Source organism: Manacus vitellinus, unplaced genomic scaffold (genome assembly GCF_001715985.3).
Source record: "Manacus vitellinus isolate BGI_N305 unplaced genomic scaffold, ASM171598v3 scaffold_15_pilon, whole genome shotgun sequence".
NCBI classification, from domain to species: domain Eukaryota; kingdom Metazoa; phylum Chordata; class Aves; order Passeriformes; family Pipridae; genus Manacus; species Manacus vitellinus.
In genome coordinates, this window is record NW_021939122.1 from 11,076,640 (window position 1) to 11,100,369 (window position 23,730).

General features: G+C 40.4%; 2 protein-coding genes across 2 annotated transcripts in view; both read left to right on the forward strand.

The window, feature by feature from the left end:
• The first annotated feature begins 936 nt into the window (after nucleotides 1-936).
• Nucleotides 937-21,988, forward strand: OGA (O-GlcNAcase). Its single transcript, XM_008934117.3, has 17 exons — nucleotides 937-993; nucleotides 1,579-1,609; nucleotides 3,410-3,461; nucleotides 3,784-3,881; nucleotides 5,081-5,211; nucleotides 5,891-6,062; nucleotides 7,040-7,138; nucleotides 7,296-7,580; nucleotides 8,136-8,294; nucleotides 9,554-10,164; nucleotides 10,555-10,729; nucleotides 14,250-14,335; nucleotides 15,204-15,308; nucleotides 16,913-16,998; nucleotides 17,849-18,041; nucleotides 18,797-18,956; nucleotides 19,710-21,988. The coding sequence occupies exons 1-17, from the start codon at nucleotides 937-939 to the stop codon at nucleotides 19,844-19,846; spliced, it is 2,637 nt and encodes an 878-aa protein (XP_008932365.1). The 3' UTR covers nucleotides 19,847-21,988.
• A 1,660-nt stretch (nucleotides 21,989-23,648) lies between these two features.
• The window catches only part of NPM3 (nucleophosmin/nucleoplasmin 3), a 4,445-nt gene continuing 4,363 nt past the window's right edge, over nucleotides 23,649-23,730 (forward strand). Inside the window, exon 1 of the mRNA XM_029958569.1 lies at nucleotides 23,649-23,678. Coding sequence (XP_029814429.1) covers nucleotides 23,649-23,678 — 30 coding nt within the window. The remainder of the gene's footprint in view (nucleotides 23,679-23,730) is intronic.

Sequence of the window (23,730 nt, forward strand, 5' to 3'; positions counted from 1 at the left end):
CCCCGGGGCTTCGACTGGAGCGGGGAGCGCCCTTCGACGGCAGCTATGCGGCGGGGCGAGCGTAGGCCCGGCTCCCAAGCGCGCCCATGATTCCTCAGAGAGGCTGAGGCAGTGCTGTGTCTCGCCTGCTGGTACGTGAGTAAAGGAGGTAGGATCGAGAGAGAGAGAGCAGAGCTACCGCGCGATTATCCCGGCTGTACGTGCTCTTTCTGCGCGCCAGAAGCTCAGATTCAGTTTCCTGAGCAGGGAATATGTGATTCCACATGCATGTGCTCTGTAATTAATATTAAATGGCCCTTGTTCTCCAAAGTGTTCTAGCTTATCATTTTAATTCGGCTGTGGGACAGTCCTCTGTCTTTTGACATAGTTGGCATCATTGAAAGGTTTAAATTGTTGCTGAAGCTGCAGAATAAAGTGACTTTTTTTGCATTTCTCACTAGTGACAGAATTTGTCTGCATTTCTGGCAGGTCAGTTAAGGTAGGTGGTTGAAAGCTAGCAAGAAACATGGTTTATTCCCAGCATAATAGTTGGTTTGAAATCGTTCTGATTCCTGTGATCTGTTGCTATTTTTGTACCTATAATGACTTTCCAGTAGAAGAACAAAGTGATTAACAGATGAAATGGAGAGGGAAACGGGCAGTTTATCAAACTCGGTATCTGCATTGTTTTACAGAATGTCTTTTGTTTATATCTTAAAAAGAAAAGACTGTTTGGCTTTGCAAATGTCTCTGTGTGAGGTGCATTAGGCCCAGTTAAGTCTTTATTTTTTAGTATCTACTAGGGCTTAGATACAGTCAGCATGGAGAAAGATCTCTCTACTTTGCTAATAGCTTAAAATTCTGTGAAGATAGAGGCTAAATTGAAAGCTTTGGAGACATACCAGTGAAGAGAAACACAGGTTGTAACAGCATGTTTTCTCATATTCCTGCCGATACATGTGGACCATGGATCACCTGTTCATCCAGGTTTATATTGGAACTACTGAGTATACTGTAATCGTTTTTCTGGTGGTGCTAGTTACGTTGTTGGTCACCTCTGCATATATTTTGTTGCAGGTGTTCTTGAGCTTACTATGCATAAAACAAAGCAAGAAAATGGCCTCTGCCCAATGAAGCCATCAAACAGTGGTTAGGAGTTACCAGTCTAACGATAATAAGTGTACAGGAAAAAAAGGCATAGGGGAGTGTTTAGAAAAAAAAGACAGGCAAACAAAAAACCACCACCGACAGAAAAGCAAACCTGTGGTGAATGAGGTTAATGGCAGTGAGTGAAAACATCTGTCTTGTTAGTGACTCAGGGAATTATAAGGTTAAGAGTAAAACAGCAATTAACTTCAGAAGTATAGGTAAATACTTAAAACATAGGGCAGTGGTTAACACAGGCTAGAGGGATGGTGAGATTAAAGCAGTGAGGTGGAGAATTTGGATCTTTTGTAGAAAAGGCAGAGGAGAATTGGCCAAATACTGGTTGTACACTGTGAGAATGTGAAGAGTTTATGACAGATATCAAATTCACTGTTTTGCAGAGTAATAAGATCTAAGATTACTGAGTGCAAAGCTTTCATGCTCTGCCTCTAGGATGTCCTGGCTTTTAGTGATGGAGAATGTGGTAACTGGGACGAGGTATTTGGCATGATCTGTTGACTTTGTATCAACCTGACACACAGTCCTGATGGAGTAATACAAAACCAGGTCGATTTTCTGTTGGACAGAAAGATCCAAGAGTCATCACCAGCTGGTGACAGTAGTAACCTAAGAAATGTGGAGACAGATGGAAAAGTATCACTTCAGATTAGCCTGTTCTCTTCAGCCTTATTTAATTAGTTTTTGTTAGCTGAATTTCCTTTTGTTATAGTAGGCTCTGCTCTGCTTCAGGCTTGTGGGTCTGAAAGAGAAGTATATGTAAAGTGAAACTGTTCTGAATGAGTTATGAGACGTAGGTGGTATTCATTGGGTCCCACATGTTTTTGTTCCTTTTGTGGGTTCTTGAGCTTCTTCAGGGCAGCATCAGTCAAAATGAGTAAGCTGTGGTGAGAATGAGAAATTCATTCTGGGTTAAATAAACCTGGAGGTTTTCAGGCCTCACAACCACTCTCTTGTTGTTGCCCTGTTTAACTCCTCTGTTTGCCACTGGGCAGTTGTGAGGAGCAGTAGTTGCTCAGCTTTGCCACGTTGTGGTGCCAGGCAGTCTGAGATTGCTCTTTGACAGACTAATTCTTAAACTTGAGCCTGCTTTAAGCTGCTTAAAAGAGCATTGCACACTTAACATGTAATTGAGATACCTGTTAATATGTAGAAAATGCTTCGGTTACATCAGTTTGGAGTTTTGAAAGGTGATAGGAGTGTGGTTTTGGCCTCAGTGAGACCAAATATTTACAGATTTAGAGCATTGAGTAGCTCTGGAAATGAAGATACTGTCTGCCTTTTGAACTGGTGTTCTGTGGGAACTTGTGAGCTTTGTGTATTAGGATCATCATTCACCATGGAGTGGCCGTGCTGTTTGAAAATAAGAGCTTATTAAATTTCATGTTATTTTAGTCTCTGGTCTTTGCAAGGGCTGCCAAGCTGAAGCTTTGTTTTCAAGTGCCCACTTGTGGTTGAACTGTTTGCACATGGGTCTAAGTGAATTGGCTTAAGAGTGCATTGAGGGTGCTTTTTTAATTGTTTCTAGAATGGGAGGATTAGATTTAAAACCAGAAGCAATTACAATTTCTATGGAATTCCAAGACTTTCAGTACAATCTGTTCTAAAATCACTTGTGTAGAGGCTTTTATATATGATTATTCACAGACATAGTATTAGCTTGTAAAATGTGGGAACTTTAAAGTAAGATACCAACTTGCAAGTTAATTTTGACAAGGAGCCTATAAACTGAATAAAAGGAATGAAATCCTAAGCATTTTGTTGAGTCACTTGCACATATTTTTTTTTTTAATTACGCAGCATCTCCCCCACTATGTGTTTATATACTCTGTGTATATAAATTCTAATCTGTGCCACCAGTTAAGCATTTTCGAGGTACTAAACATTTTCAGATGTCTTCAGTATTCACCTTACAATTAAATCTATTTTGTAGGTGTCTGGAGTGATAGTTTAATTAGGTTATGACTGTTCGGTCTGCTGCTATAATAATGCTGACTTGACTTGTCAAGGGCATATGCTCAGGAACACAGGTTGTATTCTGAAAACTAATTGCTTCAGTGGCCAAAACTATGAGACCTTAGATCATAAGAAATGAAACAAGTTATAATTGCATTTTAAATTTAGATCAGTTGAGGTTATTGCACTTCCCTAATGCGAACTAATTTTTTTTCCTTTCTGCTTTGGGAAGCTTTTTGATGAATGTAGCAGAAGAGTTTCATGAAGCAGGCATAATCTAACTGGATAATTTTAATCTTGTTTCCCATAGGATTTTATGGAAGACCTTGGGTGATGGAGCAGAGGAAAGAACTTTTTAGAAGGCAAGTCATGCTTCCCCTTACTGCAGCACATTCCATCGCAATGAAATCATAATCTTCCACTTAAGCCTGGAAAGAATTATTGTTCTAACCTAGAGAAACTTTTTGCCTAATATCTATATTCTTAGAGACTCATATTCACCTTTTTATCTTGCATGGACTGAATTTGTCCACTATAATTTGTGCTTAAAGTTATTGTGACTTAACAGTATAACGCAATGTTCAGTGAAGAAAAAAATTAGATCAAGTAAAAGAATAAGATGAAGTGAAACTTAGAATTCCTGAATTTGTAGGCTATTTGAAGGCTTTTTTCCTATGTTTGTAGACTTCAGAAGTGGGGACTGAATACGTACCTGTATGCTCCAAAGGATGACTACAAGCACAGGATGTTTTGGCGAGAAATGTACTCTGTGGAGGAAGCAGGTAATTGCCTTTATTTCTCCTCTGTGTTTTCTATAAAGAGACTTTAGAATTAATTGGTTATTGCTATGTATACTTATGTATGTATAATCACAGTAGCCATTCCCAAAAGTGACTGGAGACCTCTTTCTTAATAGTCTGCAGGTGTATTTTTTGCGGCTTTGGAACAAGCATGGATTTACTTTTAACTATAACTGCAGATGATGTCTGAAATTGCTTTAAGGCTTTGTCTTACAAGATTTACTTTTTTTTTCAAGGGAAATTATTCCTCTGGCTCTTGAACATCTGCACCATATTTGAAGTAGAAATTTATTTGCTTCAGAAAAGAGAAAAAAATTGAGCAAATAGCATGTCCCTTTATGTCATTCATTAAGCCCTTGTCTCAATGAAGAAAGTACCTATTAGAAAAACAACTCTTGACTAGTTAGTTAGAACATAAGACCTGTTCATGCTGATGTGAGACTTTTTATCCACCTCTGGCATTTTTGGGATCTTTGGTGTTTTATTAGACTGAGGGATTGTAGTTTTCCTTGGGTGGGGGGAAAAATTATACTCTTGAAATTAAATAATCCTTCTTGGAGACCACTTTGAATCAGTGCAGAAATATAATCTAAAGGTTACTGCAAGGTAATTGCCAATAGCAGCAAAGATTGTTAAATATTCTAAAAATAATTCTTATTATTCATTGTATGGAAGATGAAATTTCAAGTTTGCTTCTTAAAGCAACTACTTGTGCACAGTGGTGTTAAAACCCATGTTTTCCATGTGCCCTAAGTTTCAGTGATATGAGTGGTACATGAACCTCTGTCACACAGGGTGATACTTCTGCACTGAATTGTCTGTTAGTATGTGTGGGCAAAGTGAGTAATAATTCTAGAACTGTTGGTGTGCATAGTGTGGAAACAGACTATATCTGTATTTGTCTCACGGTACTGAGATAAAGAGAATTTTAAAAATATTTATAAAACTTAAACATGGAAAATAAGAATACAAGGACAGTTGTTGCATTCCTTTCGGCATAATTTCTGAGAACTCTTGCAAATAATTTGGTGCTCCTTGCTGTGTTAATTTCAAGAAATTCCAGCAGTTTTTTAAAAATTCTGATAGAAGAGGCTTCTGAACTTCGTAATTTACTTAAAATGATGCCCAAGAATTTTTTTTAATTGTTGAGTCCCTCTACAATATTTCAATTTGATTTCCAGAGCAGCTAATGACTCTGATATCAGCTGCACGAGAACACGAAATAGAGTTCATCTATGCAATTTCACCTGGACTTGACATCACTTTCTCCAATCCTAAAGAGGTATCCACATTGAAACGTAAGCTGGACCAGGTGAGTGTGACACAAACAGCACAGTTGCAGCACTGCTTGGTTTGGAGACTCCAATACCTTGCTTACTCTTGCAGCTTTTCAGCACGTTCTTGAACCTTTTCAGCACTAGTGTTGCTTTTGGTGCCTCTGAACAATTCTGATGGGTGTGTTTGGGTTGCATTGCAGAAGTGGCCAGCGATCACCTAGGCTTTTAAAAAAGTCTCATCTTGTATGGGATTCTGAAGGCTATTTTTGTCTTCAGAGTATTCTGGAATCTTGAAGCCAGGATGCACTGCTAAAGCAAGAACTCTTGCCTGCAACAAACGCCTTTGCAGGCAGACCTGACATGCACATCTTCTTTGTTCTCTTAATTGACTCCTCTCCTTTGTCCAAGAGCTATTTCAGAATTAGCTTTTTTCCCAGCTGTCTGTTCTGCGAGATCAGCTTTGGGTTGTTAAAACTGGAACAGATTGCAGGTCTTTAGAGGTCTAATCTTTGAGAGAAGCAGAGCTATGGGCCAGAGATAGGCATTCATTGTGAATAGAAACCAAAGTCTGTCTTGCCTCCACTACCTTCTCTTCTCCATTCCTATGGCTTTCCCTTTAAGATTAAGATTAGATTTAAAAATTTTAGTTTGATTTAAAAAGAAAATGAAAATAATTTAACAAATTAAACCTTTTGCTCTTGTCTCTTGTATTAGGTTTCCCAGTTTGGCTGCAGATCTTTTGCACTGCTGTTTGATGACATCGATCATAACATGTGTGCAGCAGACAAAGAAGTTTTCAGTTCTTTTGCTCATGCTCAAGTCTCGATCACAAATGAAATTTATCAATATCTAGGAGAACCAGACACATTCCTTTTCTGTCCTACAGGTAAAATGAGAGGAATCATTTGGTTCGGCCTCAGTCTTATTGGTTGGAAAGCTGGTTTAGCATTTAATAACTGCCTTAAGGAGTATTTTGGGGTTGATTGAAGAAATTGACTTATAAAGAAAGGTTCGGTTATTCAAATATATGCAAAGTTTTTGCCAAATCTACACAGCTATGAAAGGCTTAATGCCAAGCAAAGAAGGCAGCTTGATAGAATGGTTAAGGGAAGTTTTTTGGGTTTTTTTTTACTTAAACCAAAATCTTTTTGCCTCTTGAATTGGCTGGCTGTTAGTTTCTTAGAATTAAAGTAGAGGTACAGTCTGTGCTCACTGCTGTCACTGGTTCCTATATTTACTAAGATTACCCACTTCAGTAGTCACTGACTTGTTTATTTATTAAAAAATAAGATGACTTGCACTTGGGTCCAGTCATCGCTTTTTGAATTGCAAACTTCCTCTAATACCTTTGAGGTACTGGGGAGAAAATTACTATGTTCAGAAGTGTGGATGGTTGCAAGGAAGATTCAATTCAGTAGCAATGTTGTTATTGTTAATTAGTTTATCCCCTTAGACTGTAGTAGTTTGGTCCTGTTGCAGACCTTCAGTTTAACTTTAAAAGAGACGTGTGTTCCAGTGTTAATATTTTTAGATATTTGTATTTCATAAAAAGTCTCGGGGTTTTCCAGTTCTCTTGCACATTGTCTGCTGTAACCTGACCTTCTGTTTATGGACTTTATTAGTTTTTTTCTAATTTTGACATTTGAGCAATTTTAAATAAATTCTGTACCTTTTGTTTCTGGTCTTTATGTGAAGTATCGTTCATAATGTCCTTTTTATTTATACTTTAGACTTTTGGACCTTACCTGATTAATTTTATGGATGTTTCTCATTGCTTCCCTCAGTGTGTTTGTGGGACAGTTGGGTATGTTGTCACACATGTGCATCCTTCTAACAACAGTGACATTCTCTTTTCCTGTGCAGAGTACTGTGGAACTTTCTGTTATCCAAATGTTGCCCAATCACCGTATTTACGGACTGTAGGAGAAAAGCTGCTCCCTGGCATTGAGGTGTTATGGACAGGTAAAAATTGTTTGGTTTGCTGGCTTCTTTCTTTTAATTCACTGTTGTTGTTAAAAATTTTTCGCATAAGTATTTAATAAAATAAACTTTCCAGCTACTTGGGGATTGAATCTTCGAGTAGATGCAAAGCCCGCTGATTATCCTGTTTCCCTCTTAGGTCCAAAAGTTGTATCCAAAGACATTCCAGTAGAGTCCATAGAAGAAGTTTCTAAGATCATCAGGAGAGCACCAGTTATCTGGGATAACATTCATGCTAATGATTATGATCAAAAGAGGCTTTTTCTTGGGCCTTACAAGGGTCGGTCAACTGAGCTCATCCCTCGACTAAAGGGAGTTCTGACCAATCCAAACTGTGAATTTGAAGCCAATTATGTTGCCATTCACACACTTGCAACCTGGTACAAGTCTAACATGAATGGAGTGAGAAAAGATGTGGTGATGAGTAAGTATGCATAAATGTTTGCTGGATCTGTGCTTAACCATATGAATCATACTGGCTTTTGGTGTTTTTAATGATTCTACCCTTTCTTCACCAACTTTTTCTTCTTATGATCACCTAACCTTTTCTATCCCATAAGTAAATGTCAGTTGCCTGAAAGGTAATGAGCATTGAGCTTGCTTTTTGACTTCCTGGCACATATCTGTAGCACATATTATCAGAGAATTTCTTAGCCTTGAGAGGTATGTATGGTTGTATAATTAACACTCTCAGCAAGGAGTTTTAATGCCCAAATTTGACGTGTGTCCATGGATATGATGTCATTGGAATAGAAGCAGTTCAGATCAAAAGAAACCTTGAATGCCAGAGTGTCTGGTTTCTGCACACTGTTTCTGTGTCAACGTTGACGTCACCATAATTTTCCATTTTGGCTAATGCTTTGTGCTTCTTTGTGAAGAAGGCCTGTCAGAGTTATTGAATGCCTTGTCTAACACAACTTTTTTATTTTTATTATTTTAAATTAAACTTGCATGATAACTTTTTAAAATTTGTCTCTAGCTGATACTGAAGACAGTACCGTTTCAATCCAGATTAAGTTGGAAAACGAGGGGAGTGATGAAGATATTGAAACGGATGTTCTGTACAGCCCACAAATGGCCCTGAAATTGGCCTTAACAGAATGGTTGCAGGAATTTGGGGTACCTCAGCAATACAGCAGTGAGTATGATTTGGTATCATTCTGGGGTCGATAAAAAAATGGGGTTAGATGTTCAGTACTTGCATTTAAATTAAAAATATTTTATAGATCCAGGCAATTCCCATACTTTTCAGCTGGAAATATTTTCTACCTCAGTAATTGGGAAAACCTTAATAAAGAAGTAAGAATGCTTGATGTTCAGTGCCTGTAGCGCTCTGAGTGATCAACAGAAGCAACCTTGATGCATGATCCCTTGGCATTTCTGATGAAAGACAGGAAAGAGTCTGGATCTTGCTAGTCCTGCTTGTTACTACACTTCCATGGAATCTGAGAGAATAGGAAGTACAGTGGTTTTTTTGGAGTTGGTGTTAAATTATTATCAACACTAGTTCTGGTCCTGAAGAGTTCATGTTTTTCCAGTTGTTTTAAGATAGTTCTATTTTTCTGCGTTTCTGTCTACAGAAACCGGCTGGGTTCCTTCCAGCATTGTACACCTTTCTTGTAGCAATGGGAACTTGGGACCTGAGGTAAAATCTGTTTTTCTCAAATGTGGGTTTCAACTGGTCAGAGTGGAATGGAAGAGCCTGTCTCCCAGCTCTACCCTAGGGCATTTATCCTTTTCAACTGCTGTAGAGTTTTGTGTCTTTCTGAAACTCAGTTGCAGCAGAAACATTGGCTGAGGAATAGTAATTAAGATATCATCTTCCTCCATTTTCACAGAACAGTTTAAGTTGGAAGGGACCTCTTGAAATCTAATCTTGAGATATATCTTGAGTCTAACAACCTTGCTCAAGCAGGGTGAGTTAGAACAGGTTGTTCAAGACTGTGTCCAGTCAGGTTTTGAATTCAGTTTTCCCTACATTAAAAACATTTTTAAAACATTTAAACATAGTCCTTTTATTTTGAAGTGTTCTTTATATCCAAAGGCAACTTTAACAAGTCAGTTGATGCAGAGGGAAAAGTACTGACTTTAAGAGCTTTTTATTCTGGTGGCATAGTCAGAAATGCTGCTGGTAGTGCATAAATAAAATATTAATTAATTTTCCTAACTTCCCCCCCATCCTATCTTTGCTTACCAGTTACGTGCAAGGGAAACTTGCAAAAACCAAAACTAGTAGTTAGAATTACAGTGTCAGAAGTGAACAGGCAAAATACCAACAGGAAGCTGCGCTGATTGGATGCTGCAGTAATAAAATCACCTGTGGTTTGTAGAAGTTGCCGATTTGAATGTTAGTTGACAGATATTGAGAACTCTAAACTTATTTCTTCTTATTCTCAGGTAGGCAAGTGGCCCACAGTGGTGCTAAAACCTCTGTAGGGGATGTAGGGCCACTGGTGGCACCGTCCTCTTTAAATGCAGCAACGGTGGTTACCACGGTGTACCAAGAACCCATCATGAGTCAGGGCGCAGCGCTGAGCAGCGAGTCACCGGCCTTGGTCAAGGAGGAGGAGAAGAAGCAATCTGATGAGGAACCAATGGACATGGTGGTGGAAAAACAAGATGACTCAGACAAGAATGCTAACCAGATACTGACAGATATTGCCGAAGCCAAGATGGCAGAGGAGCTGAAGCCAATGGATACGGATAAGGAGAGTATAGTTGAGTCAAAGTCTCCAGAGATGTCTATGCAGGAAGACTCTGGTAGTGACATTGCACCTATGCAGACTGATGAGCAAATTAACAAAGAACACTTTGTGCCTGGGCCGAATGAAAAGCCTCTTTACACAGTAGAACCAGTGACTTTAGAGGACTTGCAGCTTCTTGCTGACTTGTTTTACCTTCCTTATGAACATGGGCCCAAAGGCGCACAGATGCTGAGGGAATTCCAGTGGCTCAGAGCAAATAGCAGTGTTGTCAGTGTTAATTGCAAAGGAAAGGATGCTGAAAAAGTAAGTGTGAATGCTGTTTCTGTCCTTCTAAATGAAAATCTTGAGCAATTTTATTTGTTGTCTGTAATAGAGACCGATGTTCTAATTCCTAGGACCTGAAGGGTAGTGTATAACTAACCACTGGTCACAGTAATTTTCATTCCTCCAGTGGAATCTACTGTTTTAAACCTGTAGTGCCATGTTGCTGTGAAGGCAGTCTGGTGTCTGCATTTGGCCAATGTTCCCTGTACTGGTCTCATTTTAACAGCCATAGGGGATATCTGTGAGTCACTTGTGGTGTGGTAGTCAACACTAGTAAAATGAAGTAATGAATTACATAGTCTTCCTCCATATTTAGAGTACCACTCCTCCCTAGAAGCCTGTGTTTGATCCTGTGGATCTTTTTCATAGATAGAAGAATGGCGTAACCGAGCAGCCAAGTTTGAAGAGATGTGCAGCTTGGTGATGGGGATGTTCACTCGCCTCTCCAATTGTGCCAACAGGACAATCCTTTATGACATGTACTCCTACGTCTGGGATATCAAGAGTATTATGTCAATGGTGAAATCTTTTGTGCAGTGGTTAGGTAGGTGCATTGGGAGCCATTATAATCCCAGACAGCATATTTTTTATGTGTGTTTTTAATTAGCCCACGGGGAAAACTGAAGTATTAGGCAAATGTGCTTTCTTGGATGGGGGTCTGGTTTGACCCTGTTTTAAAGGTTTTCCTGTCTTGCTATTTGAAGCAATACTTGCAGTGAGTTTACTTTGCTATTATAAGTGAAGTCTGTCTGCTGGATGGTTAAGATTGGAGACCTTGATTTTCTTCTTGGGCTAATGAAACTTGAATCTCATCTGACACGTAAGTGTTGACTTTAACTTACTCTTGACTGAATGCACACTGGACTATGTCATTAACTCCTTGGATACCCCACTGTATGATTGGAAATGACACTACGAAATGTGACCACATCAGCCATCTGCTGTTTGCTCTGTCTTGATAACATTATTGCTGTCTTCAACAGACCTTTGTGGGCTTGGCCATGAGGAAGCTGATCCTCCCAGCCCTGTGCGCATGCGAGCTTTAGCATAAGGCTATTCTGGTGCAAAATAAGTTCTTATAAACACTTTCCAAATTACTGATTTTTTTTTAATTACTTTTTTTTTTTTTTAGTAATGGGTGGAAATTGTGGAGCTCTCTAGACAGATTTAGTCTGAGACTTAAAATGATCTTGAAACAGGTTTTCCTTTTCTTTTTTATTTTTTTTTTTTATGTATGGCTCTTTCTTGTTTGCTTTGGTTTTTTTCCTGAAAGATTTTTGGGGGATCCTAAGTTGGCAGATAGCACCAGCATGGCCTGGGTAATTCTAGTGACCTCATTTCACTTTCAGGTTTCAATACAACTGTAAGGAATATGCTGTGGAGTTTCTTGACATACACAGCAGACAGCAAAGCTGATGGTCTTAAGTCACACTTTCTGTAACTGTCACAAACCTCACAGTGGTTGACCATTACACAACCTTGGTCTAGTCCTAGTGTTTGGATTGTCTTTAAATTATATTCTTAAACACTGGCAGGTGTAAGCAGGGACAGAGAAGACCTGTTAAATCATCAAGTCAGTCCACGCCCAACAACTTACTGTGTTTTGTGCTTATTAAATATCTGATCCCAATATGTATAGTTGAAAAAGAAGAAGTTAAGAAGAGAGCTTTTAAGACTACCTTCTGCAAAGTACAGAGAAGAAGACTAGTGTGGGTGGAGAACTCAGCAGCATTGTAGTATGTTAACGTTTCTCTAACAACCTCATGCTGTTTAAAAACTTTAGTTTGTGAATTTTAAGTGTGACACAACTCCCCCAACTTTACTATTCTTGCTGTATGTTGACCTTTAGCTAGACAGAATGCTCTCTTCTTGATAGCTTAATCAGCTTAAAACTCCAGGCCAAGGCTCTATAAAGAGAACAGTGATTCTTGTAATCTCTGAATGTTTAGGACCCAAGTTAAGACTGCATTTCAGAAGTATCAGACTACCTACTGATTTCATCTGAAGTTGTCTTCAGTTTTCAATGTCCATGTAAAGTTGGGTTCAAGTCTCTAAATGGATCAAATATTTGGAATAGTTTGCAGAAGAAACCAACTCTAATACAAGCTCTGTTAACTTTGTCACTGTTCTGTTCCAGTACTCACACTATTATTAGGTAGTTGAAAAATTCAGGATTTTTCACATGTACAGATTAATACTCTTATGCTAGCAGTGCTTCTGTGAGAGAGGCCATTTTTGTCTTCAGCTTATGTTTTTATCACTAATGTAAATACATACAGAGCAAAGGTCTGTGATAAAATAGGTCATTATATAAAGTCAAGTACACTACAAATAGAAACAAGTTAGTTTTCACAACGGTGTGCTCAATGGTCCACTGGATGTTCACTTTCTTCACCACTCCTCAAGTCCAGCTAGCATTCAGTCCCTTAAATTAGTGTGGCTGTACAGTACTATGGATTACTAATGACTTCTATTGTCTTCTTCCCCATTGTGTACAGATGGGAGAATCCTCAGCACAAGTTTCTACTGCTATTGGATGGACAGCGCCAGATGTTCACAGCGCGTCGTCATTAATTAATTAAAATGGAAAGGTTTTGTCTGTGAGGCAGCTCAGATAGATTAGATGTGCAACAGGCATGAACTGAAGTCACATTTGCGCAGCGACTAAGGCATTAACTATGTTTTTCATTTATACAGCTCTTCATTCACGCAGCTCTTTACTGTAATAATTGGAAGTGCTAGTTAAGTTGTAGTCTCAAAGGAGAGACAAATACTGTCTTCCAAGTTATTGACTAAATCTCCTTGTGAAGGATATTTTCTTATGTGAGAATTCTAAAATGTGGGAGTAAACCAAATTTGAATTCTGGTGCTTGGATTGTTTCTGAAATTTACCGTACTTAGGGTAGTTTTTATTTAACCTATTTTCCTAAACTCTCGTAAATGTCAAACTTGGCACACTTTGGGACTCTCTGACTAGCACAACATACTTGTGTGTACTGATCTGAGACTGTTACTTGAACAGGAGGTAGATTGCTGTCCACAAAAGGAAAAGAGTGTTTGCGCTGCTCATCTTGTCAGAAAACTAGGCGGGTAATTGAGATCTCCAGATACCACTTGCTTTTCTTCTGTCTCCAGAGTTGTCATTTGTGTTAGCTGGTGAGGGCTGCAGTGCTGTGCTGGCGGAACAATGTTAAAATTCAAACAGCCAATGGAAAATCCTTTTCTAAAGCAAGCACAAACTAAAGCTGAGCACTGCAGTGGGCCTCCTGTGGCTGGTTGAGCAGCAAGGTCCCTGGTGCGTCCGATACGCTTGTGGAGGTAAAAAATCAAGATACTAAAAAGCAAAGCTAGTAGTGGCCAACAGAGTGTACTAGTTAAATTGTGAGTTTATTCCAGTTAACACTACTTAGCTTTTTAACATGCCAGCAGCACTGTGACAATACGGCCTGGATTATATAAATATGCATAGTCTCTTGCAAGAGTGCAGTTTCGTACAACTGTCCTGGCTGCCTGAACTGTTCCAGACTGTTTGCATATATTGCCAGTCCTAGTTTTCTGACAAGATTAGAAACAATAAGTACTAAAATGTGACTTCAGAAAGATCCGTTTTTTTTTTTCAAGGGGCTGTGATAATGGCATTTGTTTGATCTAAAATTTATGGTAGTGGCTATTGAGCCACATAGCTTCCAAGATGTCATCTTTTCATAGATTAAATAAATGCACAAACATGCAAAAAAAAAAGGTACAAAACGTCTGGGAAGTTTACGCAGTTGTGCATGGCACCATTCTTGTGCCTCCTGGTCTAGAATGAAGTGTATAACTGAATCGCCTCACCTCTTCTTAGAGCTGGCTGTTATAGGTAACCAAAAATTTGAAATACTGCAGCCAGCGCGCAAGCACAAAATCTTTGTAAGTCGTACATTATTACAGCCCTCCCCCAAGCCCCGGTTTCTAGCTCAGTTAGAGAGCTTTTTTCACAAGTGTATGTTAGCTTTTTGGACATGTAAGACACCCAGGAAATCCCCCTTCTCGTAACATTCTCCGCTTGGATCTGATCTCAACAGGGTGTCGTAGTCAATCTTCAGCACAGTTCTTAAGTGGAGACCAAGAACCCTGGGCCTTTAGAGGTGGTCTAGCAGGAGAGTTCCAGGTATCAATATGACTTCACAACTGAATGACATTTTCTTTGTTTTATGAGAAACCTTTTGTTGCACATCAGAGGTCTGGAAGGATTGGTCTGCCGAAGGCTTTCTGGTCCAAAGCCCATTAGCCTTACAGCTTGGTTTAAAATAATTTTCCTCCCCTTTCTACAGTAATTTCTCAAGGAGATGCTGCCTGTCCCACGCGCATGCGAAGCGCAGCGGCTTTAGTTGTACATTTCACATTGTTTCTTTGCAGGTCGCACAGCATTTTTATCTGCGCCCGCAATTGCACAATGCGCGCATGCTTGTCTGCCGATGGGAATTCCATGAGCAAAAAGGGATAGTCATCCAAATTTTGGTTCCTCTGTAAATAATGCCGTAACGCGCTCTGTTGCGAGGAATTCAATTGGCAAATGTTCTTGAATCGCTGTTTATACCATGTTCAGATTTGTTCATGGATTTTTCTGGCGCTGTACTTTTCCCCCCTCACAGGTGCTCTGCGCGCAGCAAATTGAATCAGCGCATTGCTTTTGGGATAAAGCGTCTCCTCTGGCCAGTTAACCCTCTTCAGACCAAACCTTTCCTCCTGACATTCTATGTTCTTATACAGAGACAGTGTAGATATGATTGGTAAAAAGTATTTTAAAGCAGTTAAGATTAACAGACTCTTAATGTGCTGTTTCAATTGCATATTTTAGAACACCAATTGGATATTTTCTATTCAAATAAGGTCTTTGCATTTGTAAAGCATACCAACCCCACCTTCTTCTGGGGTGCCTGCAAGTAGCAATTGTTAATTTGGGAGTCTGCAGTGCACACCCAAGAGTGATGGGTTTTGTTGTTCATACAATCATATTAAGTATTTTGTTTTCACAGCGCTTGCTGCCTATTGATGGAGCAAATGACCTCTTTTTTCAACCACCTCCATTAACACCCACTTCCAAAGTGTACACCATACGACCCTACTTTCCTAAAGATGAGGTAACTGCTTTTGATGCTTGTCATTGCTGTTGGTAGTGATGCACTTCCTTTTGTGGCAACAGAGGTTACTGCTGAGTCCCTTCTTCCCCTAATGAAGCAGATGTCCTGATATCTTGCGTGAGGCACAAATGCAAGCTCACAGGAAAACTAAGTGACTTGCCTGTGGTTCAGCAACATGCTGTGCAACAGTCAGTGTACACCCACATCCTGACTCCCAGCCTCTCACCTCCCCACCTTTTTAAATCTGTGAGTGCCTTCCCTACTTATGAGGGGCAAGTGAAATTTTTTCATGGCTTGTAGAGGAATTCTTGCAGCAGGGAGACATGCAGTGGATTAAACTTAGAGGATGGGTATGTATACCTGTTCACTCAGTAATTATTGTGGCACTTGCTGGTACTCACAGAGCTGTATAGGCAGAATGTTGATACTGTTAACTCAAAATTGAGCTGCAAAATGTGATCATGGTTCAACTGTTCTTACAATTTTAGGTACAGTTGTAAACTTTTTGGTCTGATTTTGAAAGAATTGTTGTCAAATCTTCTTTGGAGTGTTTGATACTTTAAAATCAGGAATTTTTTTATTACTCGTTATTGATTAACGCTTTTTTCCTTTTCTTGTTCTTTTTTTTCTGAACAAATCTGTAGTGTAGTTTCATTTCCATTGGCTCAACAAAGAGAATACTTGAAACTGATGTATCAACCAATAGTTAGCTAACACTCTTTATGGATGCAATTTATGCAATGTCAGGATTAATGCAGCTTGAACTCTTGCATTTTGTAGGTACATTGAGATGAAACATGAGTATTTAGGTTATTTGCAGTAGTTCAAATGAGTCCTGACTTTGAATCCAGTCAAGCAGGGCTGGCACATGAAGACTCTTCTACCAGCCACTTTTAGGGTAGCTCTGTCCTGTGCTGTTCTCAGGAGCAGTGAAGCAGCCTTTTCCATACCTTAGTGCAGGACTGTACCTAAACTGATTTGTTCCTTTGTAGACAATGGAATTTATATTTCTAAGCCACCTTAGCAATTGGAGATGCAGCTAAGCATGCAGTCATAAACAATATTTCTTCTGAGGAGTTACTTTTTAATGAAAGGGCAGAGAAGTGTCAAATGAAAAGCCTTTTTGTTAAAAAAAAAAAAAAAGGAGGATGTGTAAAGTTTCTTATTTAAAGTGTGACTGATACAAGTTTACTCTGAGATTCTGCTGAAAGTGTTTTAACATGCAGGGTGTGTCCGTCCTTCCCCGGGGTGATATTGCTGTGCTGGGACATTGGAGGTTTTGTAAAGGGACTCTGTATCAAGGGTGTTGATCTTTACCCTCTGGATTAATCTTGTGCTGTTACAACTGCAGGAGGTTGACCTCCAGCCTTTCCTTCCCAGCCATTCAACTTAACCACAATGTTTTGAAGGCAACTTTTGAGTTATTTTCTGGGAGGAGGTGGGGGGGAAGATAGATCCTTTCTCATAGATGGATACTTTTGATCTGTGTTGACTTAAAGGTCTCTCAGTACTAGGTTACAGTGTGGCTGTTAATGACAAAGCTCTGAAACGGAGTTGTTAGCTTTTGAATGTGATTGATGAGTTGAAATTTTCTCTCCTCTTAGGCGTCTGTATATAAGATCTGCAGAGAAATGTATGCTGATGGAGCTGATCAACCCTTCCATAGTTTACCAGATTTAATTGGAGACAAGTACGTATTAGGAACAAATGACCTACAGAGGTGGTTCTGAAGGATAAAGTTCTGACACTGTATTTAATTTGAATTTTTAAAAGTGTGAGTGGGAAGAATGCAAAGAACATTTGATATATATAAAACAAATAAAATTTACCCTCAGGACATTGGGGTTTGGGTTTCCTAAAGATACCATTGACAGTTACGTCTCAGTTCATGCACTAGTCACCTGTTGTGAGGTGCTAGAAAATAGACTTAGCTGAAGCCTCTGTATTATGAAACCTGTGCATCATAGTACCTTATTTCAGATATTGTGAAAGTATATCATGGGAATGTCCATAGCCTGTAGTTACCCTCTGGTATTTTTTCCAATCTTTTGTAGTTCTGAAGATAATTGAGGGATAGGCAGTGACAGATGAATTTAAAAAAAAAAAGGCATTAAATCTGAGCTGTAAAATGAGATACTTTGAGGATTTTTTTTTTTTGTCTTGAGTGTTTAATTTAGACAGAATTTTATAGAGAGTCTGCTCTGACTGACAGGAAGGCAGTTAAGAAAGGATGTGTAACTGGTATCAAAAAATACTCAAAGGAGAATGTGGAAGAACAAGGAAGTAATGGCAGCAGAGCAACTGAGGACAAAAGGATAAGAGCAGTGTATATGAAATTAAATTGTGGGATCCTGAGGTGCAGATGTTGCTTGTAGCTGAGTTTTGACAGTCAATTAATGCTTTGTAGGAAGTAATTCCATGAGTGGAGGACTCTGTCACTTCTTTGGTTGACCCTAGAGTCTTCTCCAGCGTACCTGAAGGGCATACTTTATCAAAGTGACCTTCTTTTGACTGAATTTGGACACTTTTTTTTCCTGCAGGTTAGTAGGAGGTCTGCTCACCCTCAGCCTGGATTACTGCTTCGTCTTAGAAGATGAGGATGGCATATGTGGCTATGCTTTGGGGACAGTTGACGTGACTCCCTTCATTAAAAAATGTAAAATGTCTTGGATCCCTTTCATGCAAGAAAAATATACGAAACCAAATAGTGACAAGGAGCTGTCTGAGGCAGAGGTTGGTATAACCCATGAGATCAGAACTGTTTGCTGAAGTCTTTCCTTTCTAAAGTGGGTCTCTTTGTCTTGCGTTTTGAGCTCACAATGAAGTTCAGTTTTTGTACCTTTCTGAAGACTTTGACCATGGTATCTGATGTATTAGAAGATAACAGTAAAATTGTTCATTGCCAGTCAGATACAGCTGTGTTTTCTAATACACCCATGAGGTGTACTTCAGTAGTAATCAATGCAGTAAATATAAGGCAGCTTAATCTAGAGAAAATTACATTTTGAAAATAAAGGATTGCTTCTGATCTGTTCCACTACTAAATGCAGTATTAGTTTCTCCATGCTACAGGTAGGGCACTGGTAGTCACATCAGTTTAAGTTTGGAAAACAAATTCAAGAGCGCTTGCTTTTGGTGTGAAAATCTGTGACTGCCTGTGGAAAAATAAAAGAAACAAAAAGGAATGTCTGTGCACAAACTGTTGATTATGGGTTGGCTGGTACTTTTTTCACTTGAAGTGTGGGTCACTGAGAAGGAGCTTTGCATGCCTCCTTTGACACTTTGAGAAGCTTTTCTAACCTGACTTTTTATCTGGAGTACAGACAGCAGTTGAGCAGGTAAAGAATTAAGTGGCCATCAGAGGTGTAGGCAGGAAAGCCTGCTGGTTTGGAGGTATGCTCCATGAGCAAAGCAGTCTCCTTGATAAAGATGAATGAAAATTAAAAGCTGAATAATGAGTAAATACCTGTTTTCCATACTCCTTTCAGAAAATAATGCTGAGCTTCCATGAAGAACAAGAGGTATTGCCAGAATCGTTCCTTGCCAACTTCCCATCATTGATAAAGATTGATATCCACAAAAAAGTGACCGATCCAAGTGTGGCCAAAAGTATGATGGCCTGCCTACTCTCTTCTCTAAAGGCTAATGGTAAGTTTCTTGCACTCACAATTCCTTGTTTCCTAACTACATGTCAGTTCTAGGATGCAAGGCAAACTTGGGAGGGTTATGTGAACATACTGTATTTGCATGTCAGCCTGAGATGTTTGAATCCTGCCGTAGCTGACACTGGATTTGGGTAAATAATTACAAAAGCATTCAGATAGCTGACTTTTGCTGCTGTCTTGGTAAAAGGTAGCTTTTCACTTCAGTCATTACCCTGCAAATTAGAAGATAGGCAGAACTGAGGGAGCAATTTGGCGATGAGAGCATGCATTTTTACATCTTGAACAGGGCACAAACGTTTATATTTTCCCTGCTGGCATTGGTAATGATGCTTTTTTTCACACGCAGCAGTGTGCACTGGTGGGTAATTACCAAACCCTTCAGTGTGGGAAGTGCTTGGCTGCCTGCCTTACTGCACACCCGGCATTCACAGTTCCTTTGCGCCGCTTGGTGCCCTCTTGTAGTGCTGTATTTTGGAGCCAGTGTTGGCGTTTCAGGGTGTTTGTATGTGCAATGGAAGGTGTGCAGAGGGTTTGTTCAGACTGATGTCTGCAGTGCACAGTCCCTTTAGGGGATCTATGTTGCCATAGATCTGGACTCTTAGCCACTATGCTCCATGTGGAGTTGGATCACTCATTTAAATGTTAAAACAGATGGGAACTCTAGTAATATTTGATGTCTGTGCTTTTTACAGCAACTCTTCTCCTACAGCGTTTTGTTTCTTTCTTCCTTCTTCAGGCTCCCGTGGGGCTTTTTGTGAAGTGAGACCAGATGATAAAAGAATCCTGGAATTTTACAGCAAGCTGGGTTGTTTTGAAATTGCTAAAATGGAAGGATTTCCAAAGGATGTTGTTATCCTTGGAAGAAGCCTGTGACGTGCTTGACAGCGAACTGTTCCAGTACTGTAGACCCATAACAGCTGGGCAGGTAGTGGTGGGGATCTTCATATGGTCTAGCTGCACAAAGCCAGCAATAAGCCAGCTTGGTAGAAAGGGCTGTGCGAAAATCACCCATCACACATTCAGACTGTAATTTGTTGGAAGGGGATAATGCTGCTGAAAACACTGTTTTAACAAAGAGAAACCTTGTCCTCTCCTGGTCCTGTGTGAAGTGCCAAGGAATCTTGCATGGGCTATAGCTCCTTGGAGGAATCCCTCTCAGTCGGTGCTGTGGTTGACTACAGTTCTCTGCATTCATGTGTCAACAGAAAAGTGGTCTCTGGCAGAAGTACCTATAAAGATGTGGGGTTTTTTCTCTGTCATAGAGCAGGATGTGCAACTGGAAGTTGCAGAAATGAGAGGGATTGCTTGTGTCAATCAGCAATTTTAAAGATAAGTAGTTACAGTTCTATTTTTTACTACCTTTGCGCTTGTTGATAAAGCAATGACCCGTTGTCACTTCTAATGACCATTGGTTCAAGCTTTGTGTTTTGTTAGGGACAAATGTGCAGTGGTCTGTGGCAGAAGTCACTTAATGACAAACTTGTAAATTTCAGTGTATATAAACTTAGCTGTATGCTGACTAACTTTTTGTTTACCAGTTTTTGTAACTTTTTCTTTTGAAAAGTGAAATGGTATAGGTCCAAGATGGCACTTTTGAATAACCTGAAACCACAATCGAGAACAAGTCTGTCCTCAGCACTGACCTTTCTTATTGTGCCTCATATCCAGGGCTAGGAACTGACCATCTTGGGAAAGGGGAGCAGATCCCAACCAACCCTTCCTTCAGATAGCAGTTTGTCGCTACTTGAGTGTATCATTCTCCTGGGACTGAAACAGCAATTCACAGGGTGCTCTGCTGAACCTGTTAATTTTGGTAATGTTCACAAGGGATTGTGGATGAAAGATGGTGAGAGGGAGAGAGCTGGCCCACAACTGGGATTTGTCCTTGAAACACTCACCATGTTTCAAAGCCTGTTCATACTAGTTTGATTAAATCAGGGTCTTCAAGTCCTGCACATTTGTATCAAATAACTTTTCTACAAGAAATGCCACAATAAGCACATTTTTACACATTATTTAAATGGTTACCTACTTTTAAATGTTCCAGAAGTTTAATGTTTTTACCCAGGGTGGACATACTTGGTTATGGGATGGAACCCGTGTAGTATGGGACCCGGTAGTCAGGTAGTTGCATCATTTATGAAAATGGTATTTCACAGAAGTCCCAGTGTCCCTGACAGGTGATTGGCCAGTGGTATGCACCTTGCAGTACCTTGCTTTCACCTGCTGCCATCAGCCGTCTATATCTTCTGTTAAAATTTTCCTGGGTTTTTTTCAGTGGTGCACAAAGGAAATTCAGTTCCTCTTAAAAGCCTCCAGCTGCATAGAAGTTGTTATGCAACCTGTAATGAATGGCATTAAGACTGCAGTGATGCTGTCTGTGACCTGTAGGGAGATGCTGCATTTGGCCTTCTGGTGCAGTCACGTGCAGGATGTCTCTTTTTTTTTTCTTTTTTTTTTCCTTTGCAGAATGTGAATGATTTTTAATGCGGTAGTGAAGTATTTAAGTTGAAACAAGGTCATTTCATTTTTAGAGAGAGGTACGGGGTTGTGCTGTGGGATTTCATGTAAGTCAGAGCTGAATGCCACTAGTTTTTATACAGCTTTGAGTGCATGTTGAGTAGCTGATACCTTGATTTACCAGATGGGAGAATTTTGTTTCTTCATGGATACCAGAGTCAACTTATTTTATCTGGATGCATAACATTACAGTATAGGATGCTTGTGGCCTTATTTCTTGGCTTTTAAGGAGTTGCCACATTTTCTCTTCCTATGAATTTGTTATTATTATAGAAGTTAATTGTCTAAGCCTATGGAATGTCAGGCCAATACCATCATTCTAGAATTGTAAAGTGATATGTTGACATATCTTTCATGGTTATGAATTTTCATTAAGGTTGGAATGCCACTTTCATTAATCTGTTTTAGATCAACAGTATCTGTAGCAGAAGACCTGTAAAACTGTATTTGAAGACCATGCGAGAAATAGAATAAAAATTGAGAAGTGAATGTAAATAAATGTGTGGGGTTTGTGTGAGGTTCCAGAACCAGAAGTGGTTCAGCAACATATGTTACATGATGCCGTAAGTGTTGGATGCCGGTGGAATCAGATGTCAGTCTTGTCTCTGGTTTTGGTGGCAGCAGTGTGTTGCCTGCTAGACACTTACTGTGTTGATGCCTGTCAGAAGCAGGTATTCTGTGACCCTTTGGGGTCTCACCCTGAAGAGTTTTGGAGTGGCAGTGCCTTTCTTGTTGGCCTGTCTGTGAGTTATGCCTGTTGAACTTTACCTGTTGTGTAAAAAAACCCCAGTTCTTTCACAGGTCGTCACCAGTGCCTGGCAAAGCCAAGATGAGCTGTGTTGCAGGAGGATTCCTTCACCCTCTCAGACACTGTTTTTTTCCTTGCTGGCTCCTAAGTATAGAGGTTGCTGAAACCCCAGTGAGCTGCCAGCACAAGACAAGGTGTGAGATGAAGTAACTTGGGTGTTACACTGTGTGCAGTGGGCAAACATCATAGTTCCACAGTCTGGCCAGAGCTGTACATCCACAAAGTTTAACTTGGGAAGCTAAACACTGAGGTAGCTAAAGCAAGTCACTTCCTGCTTAGAATGGCAGTGAAGCAAAGGGATGGGCCACAGGTATGAAAAGCAGGTTTTTCCTAAAGTCACTTAGCAAGAGTTCATCCACCTGCTGTACAAGTGCACTGATGGTGCAGTTCAGAAGCTTTTTAGTGTGGAGAACAGGATAACACACAAACTATGCAAGGAAGTTAGTTTTCTCCTGGCCCAGTAAATGTTCCACGTAAAAATGATAGTTTTTCTTCACCAAATTGTAAAGTGTTACATATAGGCAACTTTGTTTTCTTGAAGCCTGTTTCGTGAAGTTAGGACAAAGTTGCCTCTCTACAGTACATCTTGGCATGGGAGACAAGTTTGGGCTCCGATGTTGCACCAGGGAGCATAACGCACAAATGGATGCTCCTGCCTCCCATTGCTCCAGGGTGGTGGCTGCAGACGGGTCATGTAGGGTCAGGTGGCTGTGGAGAGCAGCTGCTGAGAAGCACATGGGTGTGCTTGTGTAACCATTACTAAGCGAGTGCTTGCCTCTTTCTGGGACCAGGTTCCACTTTTCAAACCTCTTCAGTCATGTTTTTCTTGAACCCAGTCCAGCTGGAGCAGAGCAAGTGGTGGGCTGGCAGAGGTCTCTGCGGTGGGAGCAGAGCCAGGTTCTGTCCCAGAACGCGGTGTGAGCTCATCATTAGCGAAGTTTGTTTCAATTTAGCTGCTCCCCTCCACCCCTGCAGCACCAACCAGGCTACTTCCCTTTCTGGTTTGAAAGGCCGGTCCGGCCCTCTGCTCCCTGCCACAGCTTTTGAAATAGGATTTTGCCTTCTGTGCTCAAGGGCTCTGGTGCCACAGTCCCCAGTGTCAGATCATGCTGCTCTTGCCCCTGCTTAAAGGGATAGAGGTGAGCAGGTCCCTCTCTCTGTGCCCCTGCCTGAGTTCTTGTCACTCTCCTGTCCACTGCTACCTCTCTTTATGCCTTCAGCCTCCTGGCTCTGTGTGTGCCCTATATCTTCTCCCGGGCGCTGGGAAGGCTCGTAATGCGGGTCGGGATAGTGCCCGGGAGAAGGGCGGTAGGTGGGCAGCCGGTAGTAAAGGGCCATTTTTCCGGCATGGCGTTTCCGCAGCTGGCCGTGGCATCGGTAAATGTCGAAGGCCCAGGATGGGCGGGAGATCCCCGAGCTGAAGGATACG